This window comes from Capsicum annuum, chromosome 5 (assembly GCF_002878395.1).
Source record: "Capsicum annuum cultivar UCD-10X-F1 chromosome 5, UCD10Xv1.1, whole genome shotgun sequence".
NCBI classification, from domain to species: domain Eukaryota; kingdom Viridiplantae; phylum Streptophyta; class Magnoliopsida; order Solanales; family Solanaceae; genus Capsicum; species Capsicum annuum.
The window spans coordinates 14,393,179-14,421,118 of NC_061115.1; the positions used below are offsets into that span (position 1 = coordinate 14,393,179).

The window sequence follows — 27,940 nt, forward strand, 5'->3', positions numbered from 1 at the left end:
TTTGTCGTAACAGGTCGTGTAAATCAAAATCCTATTAATAGATAGGAACACAGACTAACCAATTTTCAAAAAATATAAATTTGTATCAAATTCGAACTAGTAACTAATCCCAACATGGAAGTACCGAAAAAACTTATATAAGCAAAAAATTTCAAATAGCCTTGATCATGAGCCATATAATTATCACTATGAATAAGAACCATAATCTCAACAGTAGTGATTAATATTAACATACTAGAAGTAAGTGGATTGATCAAGTATCCGAAGTCTAAAAAAAAATCATTATTACTGATCCAAGACTATACATATTGAGAAAAAGAACTGCTATTTATTTACTGAATAGACAGGTAGATTGAAAAAATCATGACTATGCTTAACAATAAAACACTTTGAGAAGCTCACATACGGCAAAAAAATTTTTGTTGCCGTTGGAAAAAGAATAAGTCCCGCTCCTATTAACATAGGGATTGGAAGTGGAATGAAAGGTATGATCCACGCATATTCATATGTCTGTTCCATAAAAAAAATTTGAATTCTTAATTAATTGTTTCCGATTCATCGGATCTTTCCTCTTTTGAAAGGAGTCAATAAAAAGTAAAATATGAACTAACTTAAACTAAATTAAAACTTAAATCGATCATTTAATTTCATCCAAGCTTCATCTTGATCATGGGGAGATCACCCAGGTACGGTCCATAAGTGACAAATGCCCTAAGACTTTGCTTTTGCTATGGCTCCAGTGAGTTCCCTTAACAAAGCTACTGCCTATGAGTTGCCAGCTCATCGACAATAACGCACGTCAGAATCAAGCTTATGATTTCGATTTCATGTTCTTTTTTTTCCGCTCCTCGATGGTTTTTTTTAAAGGCACATTCTCATGCTCAGTATTTGTAACAAACCATATTTGACTAATCATAGTCAAGTGGCATATATTTGGCACCTACCACTAATTTTTGTGTTTTGGATCTTTCAAATAATTCTTGGAGGAAGTCCGAAAAGAATAAAGACTGGTCAGACGAGATAAAACGGTCAATCTCCAAATTAAGGAAAAATGTGTAAAATGGTGTTTTAACTATTCTAAAAAAGGTTGTGTTTTTCTTCCAAGTTATATTGGAGTCAATGTGAAATCTTTAATTTCTCTACTCCCTTGCTTCATCCCTGGTTACATATTTGAGCAACTCGTTCAGAAAGAACCCAGAAACAGGAAATACATCTTGTAAATTTATCATGCAAGACAAAAAATGAACGCAACCTTAACCAAATATAGATTATTAATCCAGAACAAGAACTAGTTCCACCTATACAAATTTCTTCATTATCTGTTGAGAAATGCACGATATAATCCATAGAATAGAGTAATTATAAGTTACAATACAAATAAAATTACTCGATTAACTCCATAACTCAACAAAGAAAATTTCACAAACTCGACACAAGTTCACTTCTAGACACTCCATAAGGATATAATTACATGGGGAAGGGCTTAAAAAGCACCCATAGCACAGCAAACAATGCAAACGAAGTAAAGGGACTAATTTACAGATATGACAAGCAAGAAAATATACAGCAGACATTTAGCAGGGAAGTAGCCATCTAGTAATTTACAAAACTGTATTTATGTGGAGAGCTTTAAGCAGAGAAGTCGCCATCTGTTTGACCAAAACTTGGCCACCCGAACTCTGTCCATCTCTGCGCTCTTCAATCAAATTCTGAAGCTTTTGCGGTAGATCATTCTCCACAATAAGTTGTTTTGGACGCGGATGGTGCTCATACACAGCCTGGCATCAAAGATATTGTGAGTAAATCATCAGCAATTGCTTTAATAAACACCAACTACCATTCACGTTGCTGATGCTACAGAGTTCAACTTAGAATTTTTCAAAAAATAACTCTATGAAGGACAATATCATGTCGTCTGAAGGAGGTTGCCCAGTCCGAGGGGACAGGGCAGACAGTGAATAGGTAGAAGTATGTTCATCAAGTATATCATCATGTCCCTTGTTGCTACTACAAAATAGAACCGATTGCGAGAGGCAGAATTGGTAACAACGGGCAAAACAGTGAAGACCATTCAATCCATTTAGACACGCTAGAACGTCTATAGAACCACTCAAAAAGCAATAATGTGTCACCTTTATCAACTTGAGCAAATTCAGTCGAGCTATAGCATCTCGGTGGTCAAGTCTAGAGACAAGCAATGGTGTTAATCCATTGACAGCAAGAGTTGTATTTATTCGAGACGATTTCCTGCATAAGAATTAACCAGAAAACAGAAATATCTTCAAATAAAATACCATGAAAAATTATATAACAAATAGTCAATAAGATAAATTCAGCATGCTGGAATAGAGTGGATAAGTTCTGTTGTCCTCACTGGGCCTATTGGTTATTCATATCTGAGAAAGAAAGGACAATTAGAAATTCAAACAAGTACTGCCATATCGAAAAGGGTAGACAAGAGTGGCATTAAGAGTATTGCTCATCTAGTGGGATAAAACCCCCATTTAGTGACTAATCAAAATCAGCCTCAGTCAAATAAGCTATGATAAGATATATCAGCTCTACGACATAAGAGTGCAGCTACCAAGATCTCGATAAATGAATTTAGACAGCAGCTCTTCTTTCCACTCTTTTGGCAGGTGCATCTTGCCAGCTAAATACTACAACGCCAAAAAGGTCGAACTTCAAATTATTTTGCTTTTCGTTTCAATCAACCACGTTTCCAGAAGAGTCATCCAATTGCAGGCAGATTCATTAACGTAAGTTAATTAAAGACAAAACACAACATTTGCAAGCAGCAAAAGGCAAAGTAGGAACTTGCAAAATGACATACGTGATAATTTTCAAGAAAGGCTCCAGTATGTGCAGAAAATGCTGTTCTGGACAGCATTCGAAGAACTTGACCATTTTATGTATGGCATCCTTCTTAAGCAAAGCTTGTTCCACTTTCCTGCTTTCATTGTCATGTGCCAAACAAACAGCAATGGAATCTAATGCTGTGACAGACCAGAGTTCATCTTCAAGTAAGCTCAAGTATACATCCAGCCCACCATGAGCACGAAGCTGCTCTCTTGAATTACGTGATGCATGAGCCATATCACATAGAAGAGGCAATGCATATTGTTTCAATGGAGAACTGGTCATGATAAAATGCATCAAGTGTGGAATAATTCCATTTTCCGCAGCTTGCTCCTGTCTTCTCTTATTGATCTTGCATAGGTTGAACAATGCATTGAGAACCTGAGGCAAGAAATGATACATGAGCGTTGTGCAAGCATAAAACAAGCTATCACAACTCACTTACAAGATAAAATAAAAATAGATCAATAAGAGAAGACAGGAGAATATACTGCATGGTCTTTTTTATTTATCTTGTTAATGAGTTGTGAAGACAGGTTTCATTTTGTTTTTCTTTCTTTCTAAAACAGGTCATTGGGTATAAACATGAATAAACTAATGGTAGAGCAACATTCTTTCTATTTCTTTTTCAGTTTCTCTACCTTGCTTTTTTATAATTGCACACTGTTAAGGTAACAACCCAACCCCTTAAATTTAGTTAAAACGCCTAATTTTAAGATTTGAGACCTCGTACAAGTCATATTGACTGTTATGGAGTGGTTTGGGTGATTTAGGTTGGATCTTAAGGGTTCAAGCGGGTTTCAGACAAAGAAAACCAGATCTGAACAGAAGATTTTATTTTTATGGTGCCACTGTGATCGAGCTGAAGAAAAATGTCGGGCAGGGGTATCATGCTGAAGAGGCATGAAGAGGCCAGCGGTAACACATACAGCGGGTGTAGTTGCGCTGCAACACCATCGTGCTATGAACTTGTTTCCCACTTGGGCACGACCGCGCTAGAGATTGTTCTGGGTATAAAATCTAGCAAAAATAGGATTTTTGAGTTATTTCACCATTGTTGGATGTTGGGAGCTCAGATTAACATGATTTATGGGGGGGCACCTACAAAGCTTGAGTAAGTGATCTAAACTCGATTTTGATTAAATATTATGATTATACATTGAATTTAGTGCATAATCACGGAATGTAGAAGTAGAAATTGGGGGTTTTGATCATCAATTTGAGTTCCGGTTGGGAATTTAACAATAGATTTCGACTAAAAGGGTTATGGTAGCCCAAAAATGTCATTTATTTGGGGGTTTGACCATGAGGCTCGATTTGACCGACTTTGACGTTGTCTAAAATTACAAAATGAAAATCAATGAATTCGTATAACCTATAGAGAGTTCTTTTGAATATATCAAGCTCGTGAGGTTGATTTGAAACGAGGGAAGGTGGTTCAGGAAAGTTGAAGCATCTTCGAACTGAGGTCAGTTAAGGCTTTGACCTTATTGGAATTTTTTTTTTTCCAAATTGATTTGTTTGCAATATAATATGCATATGGGAATAATGTGTATGTATGCGAGGTTCCGAGCTATATGCGGATATCTGGGTTTTAATATAGGGGTATTAAGACACACCACTTATACTTTCCATGTTTTACTTGCTACATGACTACTTGCACATTCTTTCAATCTAGAAATAATGGTATTGCATCGTATTTCATGCTAGTTTAACATTATGAGCTAGGGACATGTAAATTTCATGCTTAGGTTCCATTCTCCACTTTGATAATAGGGTCCTTGCCAATATGGGCCAGATATTCCATATTAGCACTCCAAATCCTAATTCATGTACATGAATGATACATCCAATTAATTATTTGGTTCCACTTATTGTATGCATCACCACATACTCTGGTTAACTCATAATTGAATGCTTAGATTACCTCATGATGTATTTGGGACACAAGGGGACCCTCTTTGAGATCAAGATTGGGTATCAAATACTTGATTGCATCTGCTCGCTGGAGATGTTCTAAGCAGTGTGGGTCTGTTGAAAGGTGATTAATGCATTTCAATAGCTGAAACAAACCAAAAAGGAAAATAAGAGCAAAGGAACCACTGTGAGCATAATTATGTAATAACAGTAAAACTATTGCTGCACAGAAATTTTCACTAGAAAATTAGTACCTTAAGAAGAATAGGGGGCTCAATCTTATTAAACATCTGAAAAAGACGGCTGAGCAAACTTTGGCTGCACATGAAGGATTTTACGGTTGTGTCTGCTGCAGCAAACTCAAGCAGAAGGTCTGCCACCTTTTCCAAGTATTCCCTCGCAACATCAGCATTCCAGGGGGAAACCATGTGTGTGAGTATTCCAGATGATGCGGCACTTCCTGGTCTAGCATTTAACACCCCAGAACCAGACAATACACCTGATGCAGTCTGTGATGCAAGTCCAGAAGTTGAAGCAATGCCATCAGTAGAAGCCGCCCCTCCAACTTTCTTAGAGGCAGATTTATGTGGACTTCTAGGTAATGACTCCAGGTTATTATTTTCCCTTCCACGCCCAGAAACCTCTGTTCAGCCATTAATTGAGCGTTTTAGAGTCCTACTCACTAGAGAAGATGAAAAGAAGAGTTTGCTTGATAATAATCAAAAGACAATGCCTTGTAAAAAGGGGAGTATTACAAGCACTTCAATTCTTTTCCAATTACAAAGGGGAGGCAGGGAGGTTTGCAGTTTTTACAGCAAAGGCAACAAATTTAACAAGCAGCTGAAGCATTACCTGCAAATTCAGCCATCAAAAAATCCAAACCATTGGTTTTCTTTTCATTAGATGCATGTAGAAGAGGGAGTATACTTTCATGCTTCTCCAGTCCAGGAAGATTGTGATATTCAAGCTGACCCGAGAAATGGCGAGATGGGGGTTCCTTCTCCAACAAACTAAGAAGGGGCCGAACATTCTCTTGCTGAGTAGCTGTTGAAGCAGAAAACCCATATGATGTCCCTTCCATCTGTTTTGATGTCCTGTCAATGGATATTCTATTTGTATTGCCACCTCTTTGCTGTCTATGGTCAATCTCAGCTCGAGAGAGATCACTTTTGTACCTGTCTAGACTTTCTCGATCTTTTGTTACTAAATTCCCTAATTTATCAAAAGATGTTCCATCGGGCAATCTTGACAGACCTGTAGCTTCCATTGTAGCATTACTTGACCGAGGTCTCTCATAATCCTGTCGAAAAAATGGGGAATCTGGTGAATGTGAAGCTGAAGTACGTGAAGGTTCCTGCATTCCAGATAGCAGAACACGATCTCCATTCTTAATTTTATGCATGTCTGCCTGATCAGTTCCATAAGGGAGCATTTCAGGCTGCATAAATGAAGAATTGCCAGGGTCCAGAGGCCCAGACCGTGGTCGGGGAGCCAATCCATCAGGTGGAAACCCACTTCCCCCAGATGCAGAAGCTATGCGAGCTGCTTCATTCAAGCTGTAGAGAGTGTTGATGAGCCTGAGCAGAATTCCATTTTTGGCAGCTATACGGCAAAAATCGTTTCTAAGGGTAGACCGCTGAAGCTTAAACACCTGCCACATGCCATCTATAGCCATGTGAACCATTTCCCTGCATTTGATTTGAGGAGTAATTTAGCAAAGATTATTTGCATATAATAGTTAAATGAAGCTAGCTGATTCAAGATACTAATTTATCACGTCAAATAATTTAGGTTATCCTGCTTTCAATCTAAATGTAAATAAAAAGTAAAGAGAGAAAAAAAAGGGAAAAGTGGAATTCGAGAAGATAATGGGTTAACAGAGATTATCCATTACAATGGCATTCCCATCCTATCCATATCTGGGATTGCCAAAATTATCTATATTTCTAGTGTATGTGCTAAGAATAGGATGTGAGGTTTTGGTAATGCAAAACTTGGGGAAAATATTTCCAATGCAAGTATAGTTATTTCCCATTTGTGTATCAGTATACATAGTTGCACAAATGGGAAGTAACTACCTTTCGAATTTTGTTTCCAAGTTTTGCTTTACATAATACCAGAATAGAGAGAATTAGGTAGTCCAAATATTTACGCACAGCCATTTATTTAAGAGGAAGACATTTATGCACAGCCCTACCTCAGTGTTATTTCTGGTAGAACTAAAATTCCTAGAAAGCACCCAATGACCGAAAAAACATAAAATGAAATGCAGGTTAAGGTTGTGCTTATACAAAAACTACTACTATGCCTCATTCCCAAGGAAGTTGGAGTCAGCTGCGAATCCTCTGTCCATACTGCTCCATTATGCTCATAGTATACCAATATTGTCAAAGCAGGCTTGATATGGAAACAAAAAAAAAATAAAAAATTGTAATGGTCTCTTAATCACTTCAATCAAAAACAAGCCACTGTCAGCCACAAGCAGGATTTAGAAAGACCCAAGTTAATCCCAGAAACTGAAGCTTGGCACTCAGCAAACCTTATATGATCTCCAAAAGTATGTTGCCTCACAAAAATGAGCGATGCTTCTGATTCCAAATATATCTTATATATTCTCCACCAATTGTTTGTGAACCTCAGATGCTTTGCATGACAGCATTAATATAACCAAAGGTGCAGGGCAAGGCTAGTTCCATATATTCCTAGGTTAAAACGCACATAAAATGAATAAAAAAAAATTCTTTTACCCTATAAGAGCTCTACTTGAAGATTGTTAATGTTCCTCTTTCAGAGCTTCTCACTAACACACTTTGTCTAATAAAATATTTGTTGATCAGCAGGGGAAGGGGGTTGAAACAAGAAAGGTAGAGGTCTCCTTGTGTATTGATAATCTTCATGCTTTTTGAACTGACTGACTCGGTTCTTATGCAATCTTGCCATTTGAGAGCATTGAGAACTACTAGGTGTCCGTAGCTTCCGCAGACAGTCCATTGAATGAAGAACCTCATGTATCCTGTCTAATTAAGGACAGCCACTTTGAGATGAGCTTTGCTTTCCACATAGGTCTCCATGGAGATTCAAATACTTTCTTCTCCTTTCATTACCCAGTATAAAAAGGTCTCGTGTTAAACTTCCATTCTTTTCTCCCAACCATAGTAAAGCATCAGATTATTGTCCTATATTTTCAAAACCTTGAGAAAGGTAGCAGCTGGATTATTCACGCATGTCTAATCACTTCTCCACTTACACCAGAAACGGGTACATTAATAAGCGATAGGTCGGGATGGTACTAAATACACTACTCCTTCCATTCCTTTTATATGCACATTTCGTTTTTTGAGAGTCAATCTGACTAATTTTCAATGCTAAATTAATTAAATTTATTCAATGTTTTAAAATTAAAATTTGAATATTCAAAATCTATACGAAAAGTACTATAAGTTGCAATTTTCCTTTTTTCAATATGATTAAGAAACACATCTTCTAATGTTGGTCAAAGTTTTGTATCCTTCGACTCTCGAAAAGCGAAATGCACATATAAAAAGGAATGTAGGGAGTATTAATCAGTGTTAAGCTTCCTCCAAAAGATATGTCTGTCCATGTGTCTGAATTACAACAACTCAAACTTACTTTTTCTTTTTTAATTTGTTCCAAATTGTAAAAATCCAGGCAAATGGTGGGTAGAAACCCATTCTAACATCTGCACCCCCCTCACCCCCGCCCCCAAAAATGACAAAATTGAAAATGGACTATGTTAGGCAAAAAAATTTATACAGGAATAAATTTTGTTGATGTTTGACATTAAAAAAAAAAAAGTTGTATACAAGTACAATGCAAAAAAGTAGAAAATCTTTTCGAAATTGGTAACTGGAAAAAATATATAATGGTTTTCTACGAACATCACCCGATCATTTATGCTTAGAGGGACTTCAAGGGTGCACCAAAAGGAAATAAGCAATAAGAGGCTACTCCTCTACTGTACATAATCCATCTCTACCCCTTCAAAAGTAATCCAAACAATCCATGTCATGTCTCTTCTCCTCCCTTTACCGCCCTTCCAGCTGAAGGTAAACCTCTTTCACAGTGCCTGGCCTCACCCAAATTAGTCTAAACCATCGAGCTAGTGGATACTGGATAGTGTATAAGGAGATGTTCAACATATTCGCTGAATCCCCGTACATAGAGCACCACCAGATGCAAGTAACCTTTCTTTTTCTCAGATCTTCAGTTGTCAAAATCACCCCTCAAATGGCTATATCCCAAACACACTTAAATCAGGCCGACACTGCTATCTGAACTCGGGTCATTTTAATTAGTGAGAACCCTGATTGAAAATAACCAGTTAATGACACTTCTTAAGAAACTTCTTTTCTTTCTTACTTAGTTTTGTGTAATCTCAGAAGCAATTTTGCACTTTTACATGGTGACTTACCTAACCCCTCCAGCACAATTATATCAGCAATCAACTGTTTCCACACTTCAGATCAACTCCAAACTAATTTGATTAACAAAGAAAAATTCCAACAACGAACAAAATCGAAATACGAATGTCCACACTAGGCAAAGTTCCAATATATACATCAACTAGCAACTCTTATAGACCAAAATAACTTAGAAGAGAACTACAACCATTAAGGTCAAAAATCTAAAACGAAAAATACTAATTTGATTAACAAAGAAAAATTCCAACAACGAACAAAATCGAAATACGAATGTCCACAATAGGCAAAGTTCCAATATATACATCAAATAGCAACTCTTATAGACCAAAATAACTAGGAAGAGAACTACAACCATTAAGGTCAAAAATCTAAAACGAAAAATGCATGGGAGGTATGACATCTCGTCTATAAAAAATATGCTCTATTCAAAAGGTACAAAAGACAAACCTATATTTGGCATAGTCAGCTTCTAAAAAGCCCACAAGAACAGGTATTCCACGGTTAGCAATAAACATTTGCAATGTCAAGCTGCAGAGAAAGCAATCATAAATTAAGGTGCACAACTTTTCTTGTCATCAATACAACAACCGAAGCCATAATCTTTTTTTTAAAAGAAAAGGCAAACCCAAGCCATAATTTCTATACCTAGTCTGACAAAGCTGCTGAAAGAAGAAAGCTGCTTCCATACGAATTTCTCGGGGACGGTCAGGGGCAGCAAAACTCATCACAACAGGGATCTACAAGACAATTAAACATAAAAGCAAGTTCAGAAAATTCGTTTTAACCCCAGTACCAAGACAACTATTGTTCGCAGTATCAACTTTTCAGAATTACTAAACATTTATTTTATCATATTCAGAGTACAATCAAAAGTTCAAATGTAACACCTACAAGGCAAACAAGACAAGCATTTTCTTAGGAATACGTGTTATCATTAGCATAAATATAAGTCGAATTTGGTTTAGCCCCAGTATCAGTAAAACTATATTTTGCAGTCTTTACTTTTCGGAATTACTAAACATTTATTTACCAATATTCACAGTACATTCAGAAGAGAAAATGGAAGTAACACTTACAAAGCCAACGAGACAAGCATTTTCTTGGGAATCTGAGTTATCTTGAACAATCATGTTCAGTACCTGCAGCACTGAACACATGACCTGAAAATTGAAAGCATATTAGTCCATGAATTAACCAGAAAAGAATCAACTACAGCTGTTGAATGTGCACAGAGACTGGAGCAGCAATGCATTCACAAGATAAGGACATACACGAGTTTTGGGAACCTCAAGTAACTCCATCAGAGGAAGCAAACCATGCTGGGTGACAAAAACTAGCTTCTGGTCCGGCCGTTGGTGAAAGAAAGCAATTAACTTCTGACAAGCTGATACAATAACATCTTCTGATTCATCTGTTCTTAAAGATGATACTAACTTGCTGAATTCTACAGCCTGCCCATGTGATAAGTTCCAAAATGTCCATGAGTCAGGGTTTCACTTATCTCCCGTCTAGAAATTCATATATCAATTAACTGACATAGATCCTTTTGTTATGGCCAATGCAAATAAAGCATATAGGAACGGCACAACAACAAGAGATTACAGGATTAAACAGCGGAGTTATCTTTTACACTTCTCTGGCACATTCTAGAAATCCCAATTATTGGCTTGGTCCCTCTCCATCTATCTATAAAATTTGAAACTAACTTTGAAACTTTCCAATTAATCCTTGCAGCAACCCATAAACCCTATTTTTCTATTGGAAAGAAAACTATCTAATCAAAATGATTCATTTGTTGCAAAAGAAAGAAATCCTAACTTTATACATTAGCAAATCAGAAAACATAATCTTTAAGAATGTGATAAATTTTATTATATTTATGCTCTAATATATAATGTGCCTAGTACTGGTTTTGTTAAACCTAAAGCTTCAGCAACCAAATGAAGAAAAGAAGTAATAGGCATTGTGTAAACTGTAGAGGAAGGATATTTCAACGTGTTGAAAATATACTATAAAATCTATATTGTCTGAGAAGAGTACTAATGTCAAATGGTGATATGCCAATTAAATTAATAACCTTTATATAATATTTACACAAGGTATGCTTCATTTTACATAGAAATACAGGATTAGTCGCTTTAGCTGTTTGCTATTTTGTAACCTTGACATGACTACTTTCCATTTCACTACCCCTGAAATGGAGGTACTATACACAGCAAGTTTCTATTTTATGTCGTCTCTTCATCAAAAAAAAGGTTCTATTTTATGCCAACAGCATCATAGCAATTAACCTCTAACTTACCATTTCCTTGTCGAAGTGACCAAAATTTTTCATTATCGAAACAATCATTTATCGATTTCTAGTATCATATCAATTAAACACTCCAATGAGCACCAGTAAAAGGAAATGAGAAAGATCTTAACAAATATATCTCATAGTTGAAATTACACTGTAAAGTGACACCAAAAGGAACACAAAGGCATCCTTTCGGAAGGAAATGGGTGAACTTGGATATTCTTCAGCATCAGCAAAGTCAGATCTTCAGTTCTCGTCAATTGTACACCTAAGGGTTTCTTTGCAGCTAAAAAGGGTTTGAAACAAGGGGGGGTCTAATCTCTCCATTTTTTCCATTCTACTGACGAGAACGGTTGGATTAAAAATTAAGGGTCCAGAACAGCAGTCATGACACATTGGTGATGGGTGATGCCGAGATAGTAGAGCTACAACATCTAAGGTTGATTTTGGTGATCTTTCAATATATATACGTATATGTATTAATGGGAAGAGAAGTAATGTATATCCCAGTAATGGGGCTGCAAACTGTTGCAGCTTTTTTTTTGAGGATTGCAAACTGTAGCAAGGTTGGTTGCTTCACATATATAGCGAGTAACGAAGCTCGTTCACACATGAGAATCTGCAAAAGAGAGGCATTGCCCTAAGTAGCAAATGTTTTTCTCTGTGAAAGTCAAAAAGAGAGTACCTGTCATTTGCTTTTTCATTGTCATGTTAATGCACAATTGTGGCATTTCTTAATGAATACAATATGCCAAAACAGATGACCTTTTGATATGTTGGAACTGAAAGGGTGATAGGAAAAGGAAGTTTTCTTTGGTAGAAATACTACACCTGCTTTTACATATGGCATTATGGTGGACCATACGGAAGGAGAGAAATAGAAGATGCTTTGAAGATAGTGCCAACTCCATTCACAAGATAAAGTCTAATTATATATTTGTGTTTGGCTTTTGGTGTAGACTGGAATATGCATATGAGGCTGAAATAGTGGTACAGGCTTTAGAATCGTTAAGGGACTAGCTAAAAGCTGAATTTTATTAGGGTGTTCCCCTGCTGATATTGTACAAATAAAACAGCAATCTCTGTGCTAAATCATTTATAAGATTTACCTTATCATTTCATAGAAAAAAAGGTCAAGGCACCGTCACAAAAACAAGTCAAGAAAACGGGTCTAATAGTACCTGAAGGTGAAACAGATTTTCTGTCGGTAATTTATCATCGAAGCCCTGAAAAGCAGCCAAAAAGGAAAGAACTAAGAATATGGGGGAGAAACACGGTGAGGTATAAGAGAATATACATAAATCATGCAAATAAGAATAAGCACACATACTAAACCATCCATGTCTATTACATCCTCCTTCAACACACCCATCATGATACTGAGTAAATCGCCACCATTTGGTGGTCCTGATTCACTTTCCATTTGTTTCTTAGCAATCGTGGCCCTCAACTTGGTTGCCAAATCATTCTTTCCAGTTTCAGCAATTGCATTGTTTTGAGTGATTTGTGAAGACGAAGCAGACAAAGAAACTTCAGCAGCACGATTCTCCAGGTTCTTCTCCAATGGATGAAACAGGTCATCCAACGAAGCATCACCAGGGGGGTCACTGAATCTGCTCAGTTCATTTCCTTGCGGAACTACTGATGTCTTCACAGCCTTCACAAAATTCCAGGTAAAAATTGTTAGAAAATAATACACCATGAGAAGTGTTTGACGCTTAAACCCTGAAGCGACGCTCAAAACATGTTCAGCGCTTCGCCTCGCACTTAAGATGTGCTTTAGTGTTGTTATCAAGGCCCTAAGGCATACTTTTATATGTCAATGAGCCAATGAACCTCTTCTGAAGATGAGGCACTAAACAATTGATATTTCACTTTATAGTAATTTTTAAAAATTTCTTTGCATATATATTTCTCATTCATACTTATAATTATTAGTCTTGAACTTCTTTGTCAAAAAAAAATAAATTATTATTCTTGGACTAGACATATATATTTGCATTTTTTCTCCTTTTGCGCCTTTTAACATTGAAGTTTGCGCTTTATTTGTGCTTTGCACTTCAAGCCCTAATGGATCTTAGTACTTTTTTGCACCTTTCGCGCTTTTGATAACACTGAGCATGAGATAGCAACAACACATATAGATGACATAAGAACATTGATGCGTCGTTTTTTTTGCACTTAATGGAGGTCTAAATCTGAATGATCGAGAGGCCGTTAAGTGCATTTTGTTTTCATTAAGATTAAGACGTCTGAATACACATCTGAATGATTAAAGAAGTTATCTCTAGATTTGAATGTTGAATGACTAAGACGGTTTGTTTTGCAATATCTGAAAGTGTATAAATATACAATTCAAACAAAACATATATATTTTTTAATTAATTAAATTTAGATTTTTTAATATTTTAATAATTTTTTATTTGAATTATATGATTGTTTTGTTTGCAAATAAATAAATTATATTTACTTATATTGTTCTAATATTTAATCAATTTTTTATTTGAATTGTATATTTATTTAATCATGCAGTGTTCAGTTCTAGAGACCACATCTTAATCATTCAGATTTGCATTCAAATTCACATTCAGATGTCTTAACCTTAATGAAAACAAACGAGACCTGAGTGACATTTGATGCAGTCGAAAAAACATAAAGGAAAAAAGAAACACAAACAGAGTTGACGTTCAAAACAGTTCATAGATGACCTCAGGCAGAAAAACAAATAGTAACAAGCATAAGGTGAACGTAACATGATATATATGAATTACAGAAGCAAAATTAAGTGAATACCGTGAAATCAGAGGGAAAAAGTTCTTTTTCTGAATGAGAATCCTGAGCTCAAGCAGGATAAGGACGGAGATATCTCCTTGTATAAACTACTAATCATTACATGGAAACTTAGAATAAAGATCAAATTAGCCACACCCACATTGGTTCACCAATTAGACTTAATTGACACATTATAATCATCCCATTCGCATAGAATGGACAGACAACAAAAAAAGCCATAATTGGATTAAACATAAATCCCGAGGTGTAAAAGTTATTATCTCCAGCTTATGACAGCTAAATATCAAAGACTTGTTTACTAGTTTACTTGCTATTCAGTAAGCAGCAAAAAGAAAAGAGGAATTACAAGTATATGCTTTACCTTTTTCTCAAAATGTAGCTTTACCTTTTTCTCAAAGAAGTATGGAATTTATTGATATGCATCCATCCAATATATCAAGAAGTACATCTTATAAAGAGTATATTTCAAGTAAAAAAGCTTATGGCCCCTGTAGATGTTTCTTGGCAATCATAACAACACACAATGAGCCTACAAATTAAAAATAGGAATTATAAGCATACACTTTACCTTTCTAGGACTATAATCTGTGTTCTTTTGTCCAGAACTGGATGATGCAGAATAAGCATTGACGCCGTGTCCTTTTTCTTCAACCTTCCTAACTACAATTTTTCCACCCCTGGATTCACTAGATTCAAGCTCACCATTTGCAAAAACTTTCTCAGGCTCACCCAAGTTTGTCGAACTTTGAACTGCTGATTCATTATCCACAGCTAATCCATCAGCACAGCTTTTAATAGGAGACTTCTCATGGATTGCTAAAGTTGGAACTTGATCTGACATAAACTGATCTTCAATCTTATCAGTTCTTCCTTCTATACGAAAACTACTTGAACCACCAACCTCTTCTGGCTTGCTAGTCTCCCGTACTTCAGGTGATGCCAACGTTGTGCCAGATTCCTGAATTCAGAGACTATCACTATGTTGCTTGATTGATATTTTCACCATATTAAAGGAACTCCAAAGAAAAATACTTTTGCTTTATCAGAAGAAGAGCTTCCAGCAGCACCCTTGTCACCTTCATATGATGCCTCTGTGACAGCTGATCCATCTTCTTCTATATTTCTAGCAGATAACAAATGCAAAGAAAAACATGGTGTACATCATAAAATATACCATCATAGAACAGACCTTTAAGGTGATCCTAGAGGAGAAGTACTAGATAAGTGAAGACTAGGAGTGTATTACAAGCCCCCGGGGCTTTGATCTAGTGACAACCTGTGATGTGTGGATTGAGTGATTATCGTGGGTTCAAACCCTGTTGCGGACAAAGAACTGTTATTTAAGTAGAGAAGGGTAGAGGGATGACCTATTATCCACTGAATTAAGAACTGTGCCCACTGGCCCTCGTTATTTTCTCGGTGAACAAAAAAAAAAAAAAAATAGGAGTATGTTACAAAATCTACCTTATTGTCCCACTATGACGGAGTGAGGATTGCAAAGCACGCCTTGAGTTTTGTATCCAAGGATGTGAAAGTAGAGTCTTAGCATCAGGCCTTTGTCTAGCATCCTGAAACATGCATCCTAAAGTTATCAAAAGTTATTGTAGTAGTGATAGACTCGCGAAACGACATAATCATAAAACAAAGCAAATGAAACAGTTATGATCTCTTCGATGCCATGGATTAAGCGGTGATAAAGGGCATAAGCACTGCTTAATTCTCGTTCTGCACCGTTGTTCGCAGAACTATCACTGGACATCAAGATTCAAAAAACCCAATTAATTATGCATAGAGCCTCATGATCAAACATCATTTTACGACAATTCCAAACTTCAAGGTATCTAAAAATATCAAACTTCAAGGTATCTAAAGCTTCAAGTTTCCATTTAAAAAACTGTTTGAACGTATTTCCAATTATATTTCATTCCATAAAATGTAGTTGAAGATTCTCCTGTTACTTTACACAATTTCAACCATGCTCACCAAAAAAGTTTCACGCCATTCATCATGCTCAGCTCCAAATTTTGACAATATTATAGAACTCCATTACTTTTAAAATGTCAATGATAGAGAGGCAGGTGAACTTGTAGTTTTGTTGGATTCCACATCCAACATCAGACATCATCATCATTCGAGCATTATTTTATTTTTTTCATGTATCCTTTGAGCATTACAAATGTGAGAATGTCACCCAACTTCCCATATCTACCCAATCTAAACACGCAGCACTCTCCCTTTTCCTCATTTATCTAATAAAGTAGAAAATATCAAGTACCGAAACTTAATCGATGAAGGAATAATACTCTTTACCTTCTTAAAACACTGGCGCAGAAAATCAGTGATAGCAGGAGTTAGGCTATCTGGAATTGGGGGGTGATCATCCTGGAACAGACAAAGATCCATTAAGTTGTTGATTCAAGCAAGAGGGAAAACAAAATATCACCACTACCTATCTTCCTCATACATAAAGACAAAAAGATATAGCATAACTAAAACTCACCTGCACAATCCGAAAGAGGGCAGGCATTGGCTGAAGATCATAGTACGGAGGTACACAAGTAAGCAATTCTATAACTGTACAGCCAACACTCCAGATGTCAGATGCAGCACATACTCCTGACATTTCAATCACCTGAAACACTAGACAGCATTAAAGATAGATCTTCTAGGTGCAAATTTCTACTACCAATATTATAACTCGCAGAAAATTTCACCAAGTCCCATTTTCTTCCCTTTTCTTACAAGCGAACTGTCCATTCAAACTCTTTACTCCGTGTAGCATTCTTTCCTATAGAGGAAGAAGGTCTATTTTCAACAAATCCCAAAATTTTATTTGATTTGACGTATCTGGAAGGTGGTTTCTTACATAGGTAAAATAAATTAAGCTAAAATACTCTAATTTTTAGTTGTACTTGATTTCCTTATAGGGAACACCATGAGTTAGTATTCTATTATTTAGAAATGACAGTTAGATGGGATGAACACAGGTAAAATGGTAATTATTATTGTTTGTCGTGATATTTTTGTATTTTACTCTTCAAATTCCGCATTTATATTTTTCTCATTTTTCCCGACACGTATTTGATCTATGTATTTTTGTTGGACATCTGTCTATTTTCCCATTTCAATGAACTTGAACTAACTCTTCCTGCTTCACTGCTTTGCAATTCTCTTCTTCAAGAGTTCGAGTTCAAGTTCAAGGTGTCATTTCCTTTCTGGTGAGTTTTTTTAATTCTTTTAGGATTCCCTTTCTTCTTCCCTCTTTTACTGTCGAATCTATATGTTTGAGTTTTCTCCTCTTTCTGATTTCACAATCTGCTTGGTCCTAATCTTCTAGCTCTAGTTGTGTTTGTTTTTTTATTCTTTTGAATGATTTTTTGCTAAATTTTCTACACGCGTGTCTGGAATTCTACCTGATTTTGATATGCATGTTTGGAAATAAATAGTTAGGTGCATATTCTTTTGTTTCTGATTTTGGTAGTCAAAAATAGTGGGTTTTAGTGTGAATTGATCTTTAAAGGTGCATTTCTTCCTTCTTAAAAGGTGGGTGGATCTGAAGCTGTGAAATTCTTCTTTTCTCTGTTTTTATCTTCTCTATTGCGAGTACTTATGTGTGATCCTACATGAGTCCACAATTGTAACAGTGTTGTAGAGTGATGAATCTAAAGTGTCTGATGAAAAGAAAACCTTTTGTTAGGCACTGAATGGTTTTTAAACTCTTATTATTTCAATTTTTTCTCAAGTGTTATTTGGATTTTAGTGTTAGAGTGGTACCACTAATCTTCATATTATGTGATGTATGAACTCATGTTTCATCTGGGATCCATTTTCGGCTGGAAGATAAGTTCTACTTCATAATAATTTTCGTCCCTTATGCCATTTTGCTTTTAAGTAATAGCAACTTATTACTGCTAAGTGGTGCTTAGAGGACATTTGAAAATTCTTAAGCTTAAATTATGCTTACTACATTTTGGTTGATCTTAAATCTTAACAACAGCCTCTGGCAGAAATGCAAGGTAAGACTGCATACGATACACCCTTGTGGTGGGGCCCTTCCCCGGACACTGCGCATACCGGTAGCTTTAGTGCACCGGGCTGCCCCTTTTTAAATCTTAACATCAAACTTATTGGAGACTAGATAAAAATGCTTAGATAACTCAAACAATTTTTTTGTTCTTCACGCCTCCTAATTTCTAGGAATTAGTCACTTCAATAGCCTTCGATGATTATATGGGCATCCAAAGGACGAATGAGAAGAACGTTTGTTTTCCCAACCATTCTTTTAGTCCCAAGCCCATTAAGGAAAGGGCTGACTTAGAACAAAGATTTTGTATTATTAATTCCTAATTATAGAGCTTCTTCTTGCAAAAATATGTACCTTGGGCATTTAGTGTGATGATTATTAATACTTATGGAACCTGATAGTGTTTGATGATTATACTTGAATACTCTCAATGGAACATTTGCTCTGTAGCCGTACAATGAATTATTTTTTCCTTCTCAAAAAAAAAAAAAAAGAAAAGAAATCATGCTACTTTCCCACAGGCAACTGGATGGATGTAGCTTTAATCTACAGATTTCTCATTAAGAGCTCAGAGCTTTGAGAAGCATAAGAAGAAAACAAATTCCAGAAAGAAATAGGAAAAAAGAGGATTTAAGAGGCCCATAAATATCAAAATAAAGATAAAGACGACTGCGCCAACTTGATATTTTGGTATTATCGCCACAAAGAAGAGCTTTCGAATTTTCCAGAGAAGATGGGATCAGACCCTCCACTTCAATTGATATTTTTTCATGAAAAGCAGACATGAGATAAGAAATACAGTGTTTCACAACGATTTCAAATAGCGGTCCAACAGGTGCATTCCTATTGGGTACAATTCTACTTAACGTTATATTATTGTGGATTTGCAAGACATAATTGATGATGTTTTGTTGCCTGCAATGACAGATCGATAATCCAAAACCAACTCCAACTGCTTTTTCATGTTCAGTTCCATAGTCAGGAACTATCTAAAAGGTAATGCAAAGATATCTCCATCTTGTTCCTTGCTAAAAATAAGTTTTTTTAATACTTATCACATCAAAGGTTGTGTTATTTTGGGGGAAAATTTCTTAATTTTTGTTCAAAATGCAAGACATGCGAAGTGCAAAACCATAACGGACTAAAGGTTAAATAACATATTAAAAGTTGATTATAGAGGTTTTTTCACTAGAAGTTTGAAATATATTTATATCTTAAAGTCTACGTTTACTTTATCAGGAGGAAATAGAAAATCTTTGACTGTTGCCTACATTTTGATCCTGTTGCACCTGCCACATCCATTTATTGTCAGGTTTGTTCATATCAATAGAACATTTTCATATTTTTTTGTTCATTACTCTGTCTTTTTTTTTTTACATGCAGAAATGCAAGATAAGGCTGCGTAATACATCCTCGTGGTGGGACCCTTCCCCGGACCCTATGCATAACGGGAGCTTTAGTGCACCGTGCTGCCCCTTTACACTGTTTTTTTACATGTCGTATCCATAAGAGCACAAATATATGTTATATGTAGGGATGGAAAAATTAGCCCTGAAAACATGAGCCGCCCATACAAAATTGGATTGATATGTAGCCCAAACTGACCCAAGAAATCTTGCCAAAATATTTCAAAAAAATATTTTTATTTGATATGATATACACAGTTATAATAAAGAAATAAAATGGTTTTATTAGGTAATAAAAATTATTATTATATAAAAGAACAAACAAAACTGAAACTTAGAAAGAATTGAATGAGTTGGTTATGATCCGCATTTTACCATTTCAACCCAAGTAACTTTTGGGCAGGTCAGAACCCGTCCATTTAGTAATTCAGCCTACTTTAACCCGCCCATTTGACACCCTTAGTTATATGAATGTATTATTTTCCCTGCACTATTTGACATCCTGATTACCTTGGAAAACTAATGAACATGCCATTTTTACTGCTTACGAGATATTTAATAGTTCAAAAGTAAAATATATAAACAAGGACAATAAATGAGTAGCGGGTATCCTAATTTATTTACAATACTTATTTTTCTTTTTTTGTTATGAGATAGGAAAATTGGTCTCTTATTCGGCGGATAGAAAAAGGTGTCTTATTTTCATTGATATGACACAGTCAAAAGGAAGCCAGGAGATTAGACCTTATATAGCTTAAGGATCCTCTTAACATTTACAAAAATAAAAATTGAAGTTTTAGTTTCTTTTCAGAGTATCATTCATGTTCAATTTATCTGCTTTTTTGATTGCTTCATCATACGAGTGCTCAATGGGAGAAATGTGGGTTGTTTCACTCTAAATTTCTCAATATAAATATTATTTTGCCGAAGTTGAACAACCACTGCTATATCAGATATTCTTTTAGTGATTTTACTTGGAGATTAAAGGAAAATGATATTATTAGGAAATAATTGAAAGCCTCCTTAAGTTGCAACTCTCACTTCATTAAATTTGAATGAATCTTTTGAACTGTACACAAAACCTAATAATTATTAAGTATCTTCAACATCTCATATTAAAGCCTAAGCACATATAAAACCAACATATGAATTTACTGCTTATGAGGTTAAGAGCATTTGTTGTCATTCTTTTATACATGTGTAAATGGAGTCACCTCCTTAGGGGGTTTAGAGCAAAACTTTGCTCATTTATCATTTTTTAGTTCTATTCTTCTTCATTACAGTGCATTAATGTAAACAGAAGCAGTCAACAGCAGTATGAAAAAGTTAAAGCTACATCATTACTCAGAATTGCTGGATAGGGGCAAAAGCTCTTAGGCAGCCACTATTTGCTTTTGCAGCTCTCTTTACTTTACTCTTTCATCTATGTTCTTAGCCATTTTAGGGCTGTAATCTCACCTAAAAGCTGTGTAAATTTGTAAATCTTTTCTGTAATTTTCCTTTATTGCTCAGTGAATACTGATGATTATTTTTACAGGATAGTCCCGTGAGAAAGTTACCCCAATTGAGTCCAATGGACTTTCAAATGAAGATATTTTTATTTTGTTCAAAACTCACTTTCATCCAAGTTATGCTGTAGCAGCACCATAAAGGCTCCTTTCAAGGTAAGCAAGGGGCCCAGACATTACAAAGTCAAGCAACGTATGCAATACCAACTTAAGACCCAGTAAATAACTACCAACTTTGAGCAACTATAGAGTTTCTCGTTTGGTTGTCGCAAGGGCAGTGCTATTTCTTTCCCCTTTTCTGGGCACAATTTGTAAGGAACAGAGAATATTACACACATTTTGTATGGAAAATTCCCTTTATTAAGGCAATGTATCTCTTCTTATATCAGGCACTACTTATTGTAGACATCATAATTAAATTAAATACTTTGTAGTGCAAGATAGAAATCTCAGCTAAGCAACAGTTAATCGATAACTAAACAAAGTAAAGTTCTCTTCCCTTTCAGAAGTGAATAACAGGCAACAGGGAGAAACAAAACATCAAATCAGATATAGACACCACTAAAATGAGTTTGTTGTACCTCAGGTGCCATCCAATATGGTGTTCCAACAACTGAATGTGTATTAACATCTGCCTCCGTTAATTTTGTTGCAACACCAAAATCAGCAAGTTTCACCAAACCCTGCAAACAAAATCATCAAGAACAAATAGTTAGGAAAGGTAAACAGACACATAAGGAAAATTTTACATTAGCTGAATATATAATCCAAATGAGAATTGATGATAACAGTGAGACTACAAATGCAAGTAAACACATGAAGTTTCTTTTGTTAGGCAGGAAAGAAATCAGACATAACACGATGAGAAAATAACTAATTACTCCATCTGTCTGATTTTTATATAGCAGGAATTGGAATATGACAATCTACAATTTTCAAACTGAATGCGGAATAGATTATTTTGAGTTTTTTTAAAGTAAAAAAAATAGGTGTTTAGAAACTACATAAGAAATACAACTATTCTTATAGTTGATAATTAAAAATATTTTAGAAAATTTTGTTCAAAGAAACATTTCTTTGACTATCCAAATGTGCCACAAAAGATGGAGCAAAGAGAGTAGTAACTTCCCTGCATAAATGTAGCAAAATCAGAGACACAAAAGAAAGGGAGTGCGATTAAAAACCTCTTTAGTTGTCAATATATTTGCACCCTTGATATCCCTATGAATTACACCTTGCTCATGAAGATAAACTAATCCTTCCAATACCTACGACAAAACAGAGTGATCAAAAACTGGAACTTCCACATCTAACTCCGCTAGACCTAATTTGGCAAAAGTGAATCTGAGACCTGAGAGATGTAAACGGCAACCAAAGATTCTGGAAAAGGCCCAAATTTGTTTGGCTTGACGATGTTGGCAAGTGAACCATTCTCTACATACCTTCAAACAAATATCAAAATTTCAGCTAGTTAGTTTCATTTAGAAATAAAGCAAAAATAAAAGTGACAATAAGTTTCAAGCTCACTCACTCAAGAATTATGAAAAGATGAGTCTTTGTCTTTAAGGATCCAAGATACTTCACAATGTTTTTGTGGTTCAAATTCTGGAGAGCAAAACGAAAATAAGATCGCATGTCCTTACTAAAAAGTATGCTTTCAAGTGCATCCTATTTTGTTTTTGTTCCTATTTTGTTTTTGTTTTTCTTTCTACGCTTTGGGGGTTCGAGGATCCTATGATCAGGACGAAAAGGAGAGAGATCTTTACCTTAAGCAAATCAATCTCTTGCTGTGACATTAATGATCCAGCCAAGTATAGCATCATCAAAAGAAAAGAACAACTTGTAAGTCTCATTAAGTCAAGAACATAATATAATAAATCAAATGATGGTATGACACAATGCACATAGCAGTAATTATCATATATTAGTTTATAACAACCAAATGTTAGGGATGATTTGTAGGGAAAATATACTAGGGACATACGGAGGGAATAAGGAAAACGGGCACAAATTAGGCTAGTCTTTTCATTATATTAGTTATAGTTATTTTATTTCTTGAGCCGGGGGTCTTTCAGAAACACTATCTACCTCATCTCTGAGGTAGTGGCACGGACTGCGTACACTTTATCCTTCCCAAACCCCACTTTGTGGGAATATACTGGGTCTATTGTTGTTGTTGTATGTTTCTAGTAAAAGTTTATTTTGGCAGGCATTTTCACTATAATAAGAATCATTAGCTAGAAATTTAATTTCTACAGAGTATATTTTGTTACGTATTTCACCACGATAGATGCTTTAATTCAAATCCGTCATCTTAGCTTTCCTATTCAGTATTTCTATAAAGTTTTAATAGCTTGTTTGGCCAAGATTTTGAAAAAAATTATTGTTACTAAAAAACACTTATTTTGGAGGGGGGTTAGGCATTTGGCCAATTATCACACAAGAATAAGCTATACCTAGTAGAAGGTAAACCAATTCTTCTACTGCAGAGAGGAAGCATAATTTTGTAATTTCGTTTTTATTTCAATCCTCATCCCACCCTCACCCCAATCCACACGTAACACACTATATCTCATCAATTTAATACATTTGTTTCTCAGCTATATTTACCAAAATTAAGAAATTATAAAATGATATCCTCGGCTTAAGGCCGAATACCTCGAGACCTCCCTTAACTTGACACGTCAGACTCCCATCCCCACCCCTCCTCCAAACCCAAAACTTGACAAGACGCTGACGTGCCAAAGAGCATAAATGCACTCTTAGGGGTGTGGGAGTGAAAAGTTGACAATGAGCTTCTAAATCGGGTATTTTTCATTCATTAATCGCTACGCATTTATATACGATATTTATTTGCTCCAAATTCGTATTTCTTCTTGTTTCTTCCTTATAATGTACAATTGTATGTTTATTTCTTCTTTAGATGGAATGACTATTTATTTCAACTATGTATTTCTTCTTTTTTGGCCAAATCTACCGAAGAAAAGGAACTTAACAAGAACTTTAAAATTTTTAGCCAAAGAACAACAAAATATAGCCAAAATAATAGAGTTCCAATAGTATATTTCTTTTTATACTTCTTTAGATGCAATGGCTATTTTTTCCAAAGGAATATTTCTTCATTCTGAACCGAATTTATAAGTTGGCTGGAGCTCATTACCTTTAGCAGAACAAAATAATACCAAAAAAATGGAGTTTCAATAGTGGATTTCTTTTTATTTCTTCATTAGATGCAATGAAAATTTATTCCAAATTTGAGCAAGACACAATGCTCAAAGCTAAAGATAATAAAAAGTTACCTCACGTTAGATTCTAGTAAAGTGTGAGAAATCACGTGTGAGTACTCCAAATAGTAAATGCAATGTATAAACCCTTAGTGGCTGAACTTCAAGGGATTTCCCTAAAAGATGGTGATTCCTAGCTTTCATATATATATATATATGTGTGTGTGTGTGTGTGTGTGTGTCTTTTCTATGAGTTTATGGCTGGTCATCACTCTAGAGACAAACGAGGGTTGCCATCGGGCTTCTATTGTTGCTACGAAATGTGTCTCATGCAGATCCCATTAGAGAAGTTCCATTAATGACCTTTTTTCAATATTTGCAACCTCAAACACTCAAACCACTGAAAATAGAGGATCTTTGCCTATAAGATTTATGCTGATCTTGAAAGGAGTCCTCATAGACAACATAGTGACTTGTACTTCTATCCATTACAATCACCTATATATTTAGGCAGCAATGAAATGGAACTCTTCACTTAGATTTTGTGTCCTCTTTTCCATGGATGTGCTGCTTTCTACATTAGGGTATGGTGGCACCCTAATTGAACTCTTGGTGTGCATGGATGTGTCTCTGTTGTTTTCCTTTACTTTTCCCTTCTTTTCTTCCTTCTCCTGCTTATCGTAAGTCAGAAGTTAGTAAGACCTCTCTCTGACTATTGAAATAAAAAACTTGGTCAACCAGGGATTCTTGAATTTAAATTTGCTCTCAAATTATTCTGATTAAGATAGATGGGAGCAATAATTTCTTGCTTTCCACGTAATCTTCCTTCATCTTGAGCCGAGGGTCTATCAGAAACTACCTCTGAGATAGGTGTAAGTTCTCCTACAGTTTACCCTCCCCAGACCCCACTTTGTGCCACAACACTGAGTATGTTGTGGTTATGTATTTCTTCTTTTTTCGGGCCAAATCTGGAAAAAAAAACATCGGCTGGAACTCCATTACTTTTAGCTAGATTTTAAACATAATCTAAATAGTGGAGATCTAGCCAAGCTTTAAACAACTTTGGCCTGAAAAAAGATGATGCAAAAAGTTAAGAAACTTTTTCATTTTTAAAAAACGCCATATGGGCAAAATAATTCATACGTCAGCGCGTATCTTACCCGCATATGCATAAAGTATATATGCATACAAAATGTACTTCTGTCAACACACAAAGTTGAAAAAAAACAGGACTTCTGTTTTTTTCCCCCTTTTCAGTAGACAATTAGCAAGAAATGAAGATATACCATAATGATGTTGAGATCCTCCTGGGCAATATTCTCCAAAGAGACTTGCTTAATTGCAACAAAGTCACCATTTTCCAAATCCAAACCTTTATAGACTCGACCATAAGCTCCCTTCCCGATCTCATCTCCGAGCATCTTCAATTCACAAAGACAATCATCAATCAATCAATCCATCAGCTAAGCCTCAAACCCAGATAGAGCAGCAAAATTTTCTTTTAAACTTAAATAATGAATGCATATAATATCAAAAAGGGCACTGACTTCAATATATATCCATTTTACTTGGTTTGTTCCTTCACAAATTTTGATAGCTCAGAAGAAAAGTTCTAAAACCCTGACACTCGCAAGACAAGAAAAATGAACTTTTACCCACTAAATATTTTCAAACCAAAACTCACTTACTTAACTACAGAACACGATGAAACTTAAAAAGAATGACAATTTAAATTCCAATTCTAGTTCTCGAGGAGCAGAATATAACTACAAATCGATCCAAAAAATGAATAAGGCTACCATAAACATGTACAGCAGGGCAAATCTGGTTCTTTGAATTTTTTTTTTAACACAAATATATCAGAAACTGCACTAACTTCAATATATATTCATTTTACTTTGTGAAGCTTCACAAATTTGATAGCTCAGCAGAAAAATTCTTAAAACCCTGACACTCTCAAAAAACCAACAAAATTTTACCCAATAACATCTTTAAACCAAAATTCTCACTTATACTAAACTACAAAACACAATTGAAACTGAAAGAGAATCAAAATTTAATCTCAATTTCAAATTCTCGAAATACCATAAACATAGAAACAGAAAAAAATAACCATACAGCAGGACTTCAATATATATTCATTCTGCTTTGTTTGAACCTTCAAAACAATTCTAAATTCCTGACACTCTCAATACGAAAAAGAAACAAAATTTCACCCAGTAAACACTTTCAAACCAAAATTCTCACATATACTTAAACTACAAAACACGAAAGGGCAGCCCGATGCACTAAAGCTCCTGCTATGCGTGGGGCCCAAGAAAGTGCCGAACCAAAACTGTTTATTGTACACAGTCTTGACTTGCATTTTTGCAAGAGACTGTTTCTACAGCTTGAACCCAACAACTTTACCGGTTACTCGGAGGCTCCCCTTCAATTCATTTCACTTTGTTGAACCTCAAATTTTGATAGCTCAGCAGAAAAATTCTAAAACCCTGACACTCCCAATGCAGAAAAAGCAACAAAATTTTACCCACTAAACATTATCAAACCAAAATTTTCAGTTATACTTAGCTACAAACCACAAAACCTAAAAAGAATCAAAATTTAATTTCCATTTCTACTTAAGGAGCAAACTAGAACTTCAACAATAACAACAACACTCACACTGTAATCCCACAAAGCAGCATCTAGGGAATGTGGGAAGCGTAGAGTGTACGCACACCGTACCACTACCTTAGAGGTAAAGAAGCTGTTTTCGGTAGACCCTCAAGCAAATGAGCAAGAATACCATAAATATAGAGCTAATCGAATTTTTCAAAATAATTAAAAATTCTAAAACCCTGACACTCTCAATAAAAAAAAGCAACAGAATTTTACCCAATAAACATTATCAAACCAAAATTCTCACTTATACTTAACTACAAAACACAATAAAACCTAAAAAAAAAAAAAAATCAAACTTCAATTTCCATTTCTACTTCTCCTTACACCATAAATAAGGGAAACATTATAAAATATAAATTTAAAAAATGCATATATATGAACAAAAAAATAAAAGTAAAAATATATATACATAAACATTTACATATTTATTATCGAGGGTTTTGGATTTATGAAAAGCAGCATTTGCCATTTGCCTCGACATTCCGACGCCACTGCCTCCGCTGCCCCCGAAAATTCAATTATTTTTCCGTCAATTAAATTGGGGGAATGTGTTCTAGAAAGTTCTATAATAGTTTCATAAATAGGGAAGGATAAGATCGCCGGCGGTGAACCGATCGGAATTTTGCTCCGACGGAGAAAAAGAGGGGGGGAATGTGTTCGGGCCGGGCTTTTTAGGAAGGGCCCGAATGGGCCGGGGAAAATGAATTGTTCCTTTTTCGAATGACCGGCGAAGACTGGCAATGGAAAAAGTCTGTACAACTCAGACAGAGACTATAAATAGTGTTTGGATTTTGGAGGACAGTTATG

The 27,940-nt window shown here is 35.4% G+C and overlaps 1 protein-coding gene across 2 annotated transcripts; it reads right to left on the minus strand.

Annotated features, from left to right (window-relative positions):
* Positions 1-1,245: 1,245 nt before the first annotated feature.
* On the minus strand, positions 1,246-27,911 carry LOC107853875 (MAP3K epsilon protein kinase 1). Of its 2 annotated transcripts, XM_047412554.1 has the most exons (25): positions 27,555-27,909; positions 26,017-26,089; positions 25,756-25,890; positions 23,012-23,032; positions 22,777-22,850; positions 22,597-22,687; positions 22,430-22,513; positions 21,827-21,928; positions 16,808-16,939; positions 16,618-16,689; positions 15,772-15,875; positions 15,340-15,430; positions 14,876-15,265; positions 12,845-13,171; positions 12,696-12,740; positions 10,490-10,669; positions 10,295-10,378; positions 9,864-9,955; positions 9,666-9,746; positions 5,629-6,464; positions 5,031-5,419; positions 4,787-4,921; positions 2,834-3,240; positions 2,133-2,247; positions 1,246-1,778 (listed from the first exon to the last, which is right to left on the minus strand). In XM_047412554.1, the coding sequence occupies exons 3-25, from the start codon at positions 25,888-25,890 to the stop codon at positions 1,602-1,604; spliced, it is 4,164 nt and encodes a 1,387-aa protein (XP_047268510.1). In that variant the 5' UTR covers positions 26,017-26,089; positions 27,555-27,909; the 3' UTR covers positions 1,246-1,601. The 2 variants fall into 2 exon arrangements, with proteins under 2 accessions (XP_047268510.1, XP_016554345.2); XM_016698859.2 differs by lacking the exon at positions 26,017-26,089 and having other exon boundaries at positions 27,555-27,911.
* Between the last annotated feature and the right edge of the window lie 29 nt (positions 27,912-27,940).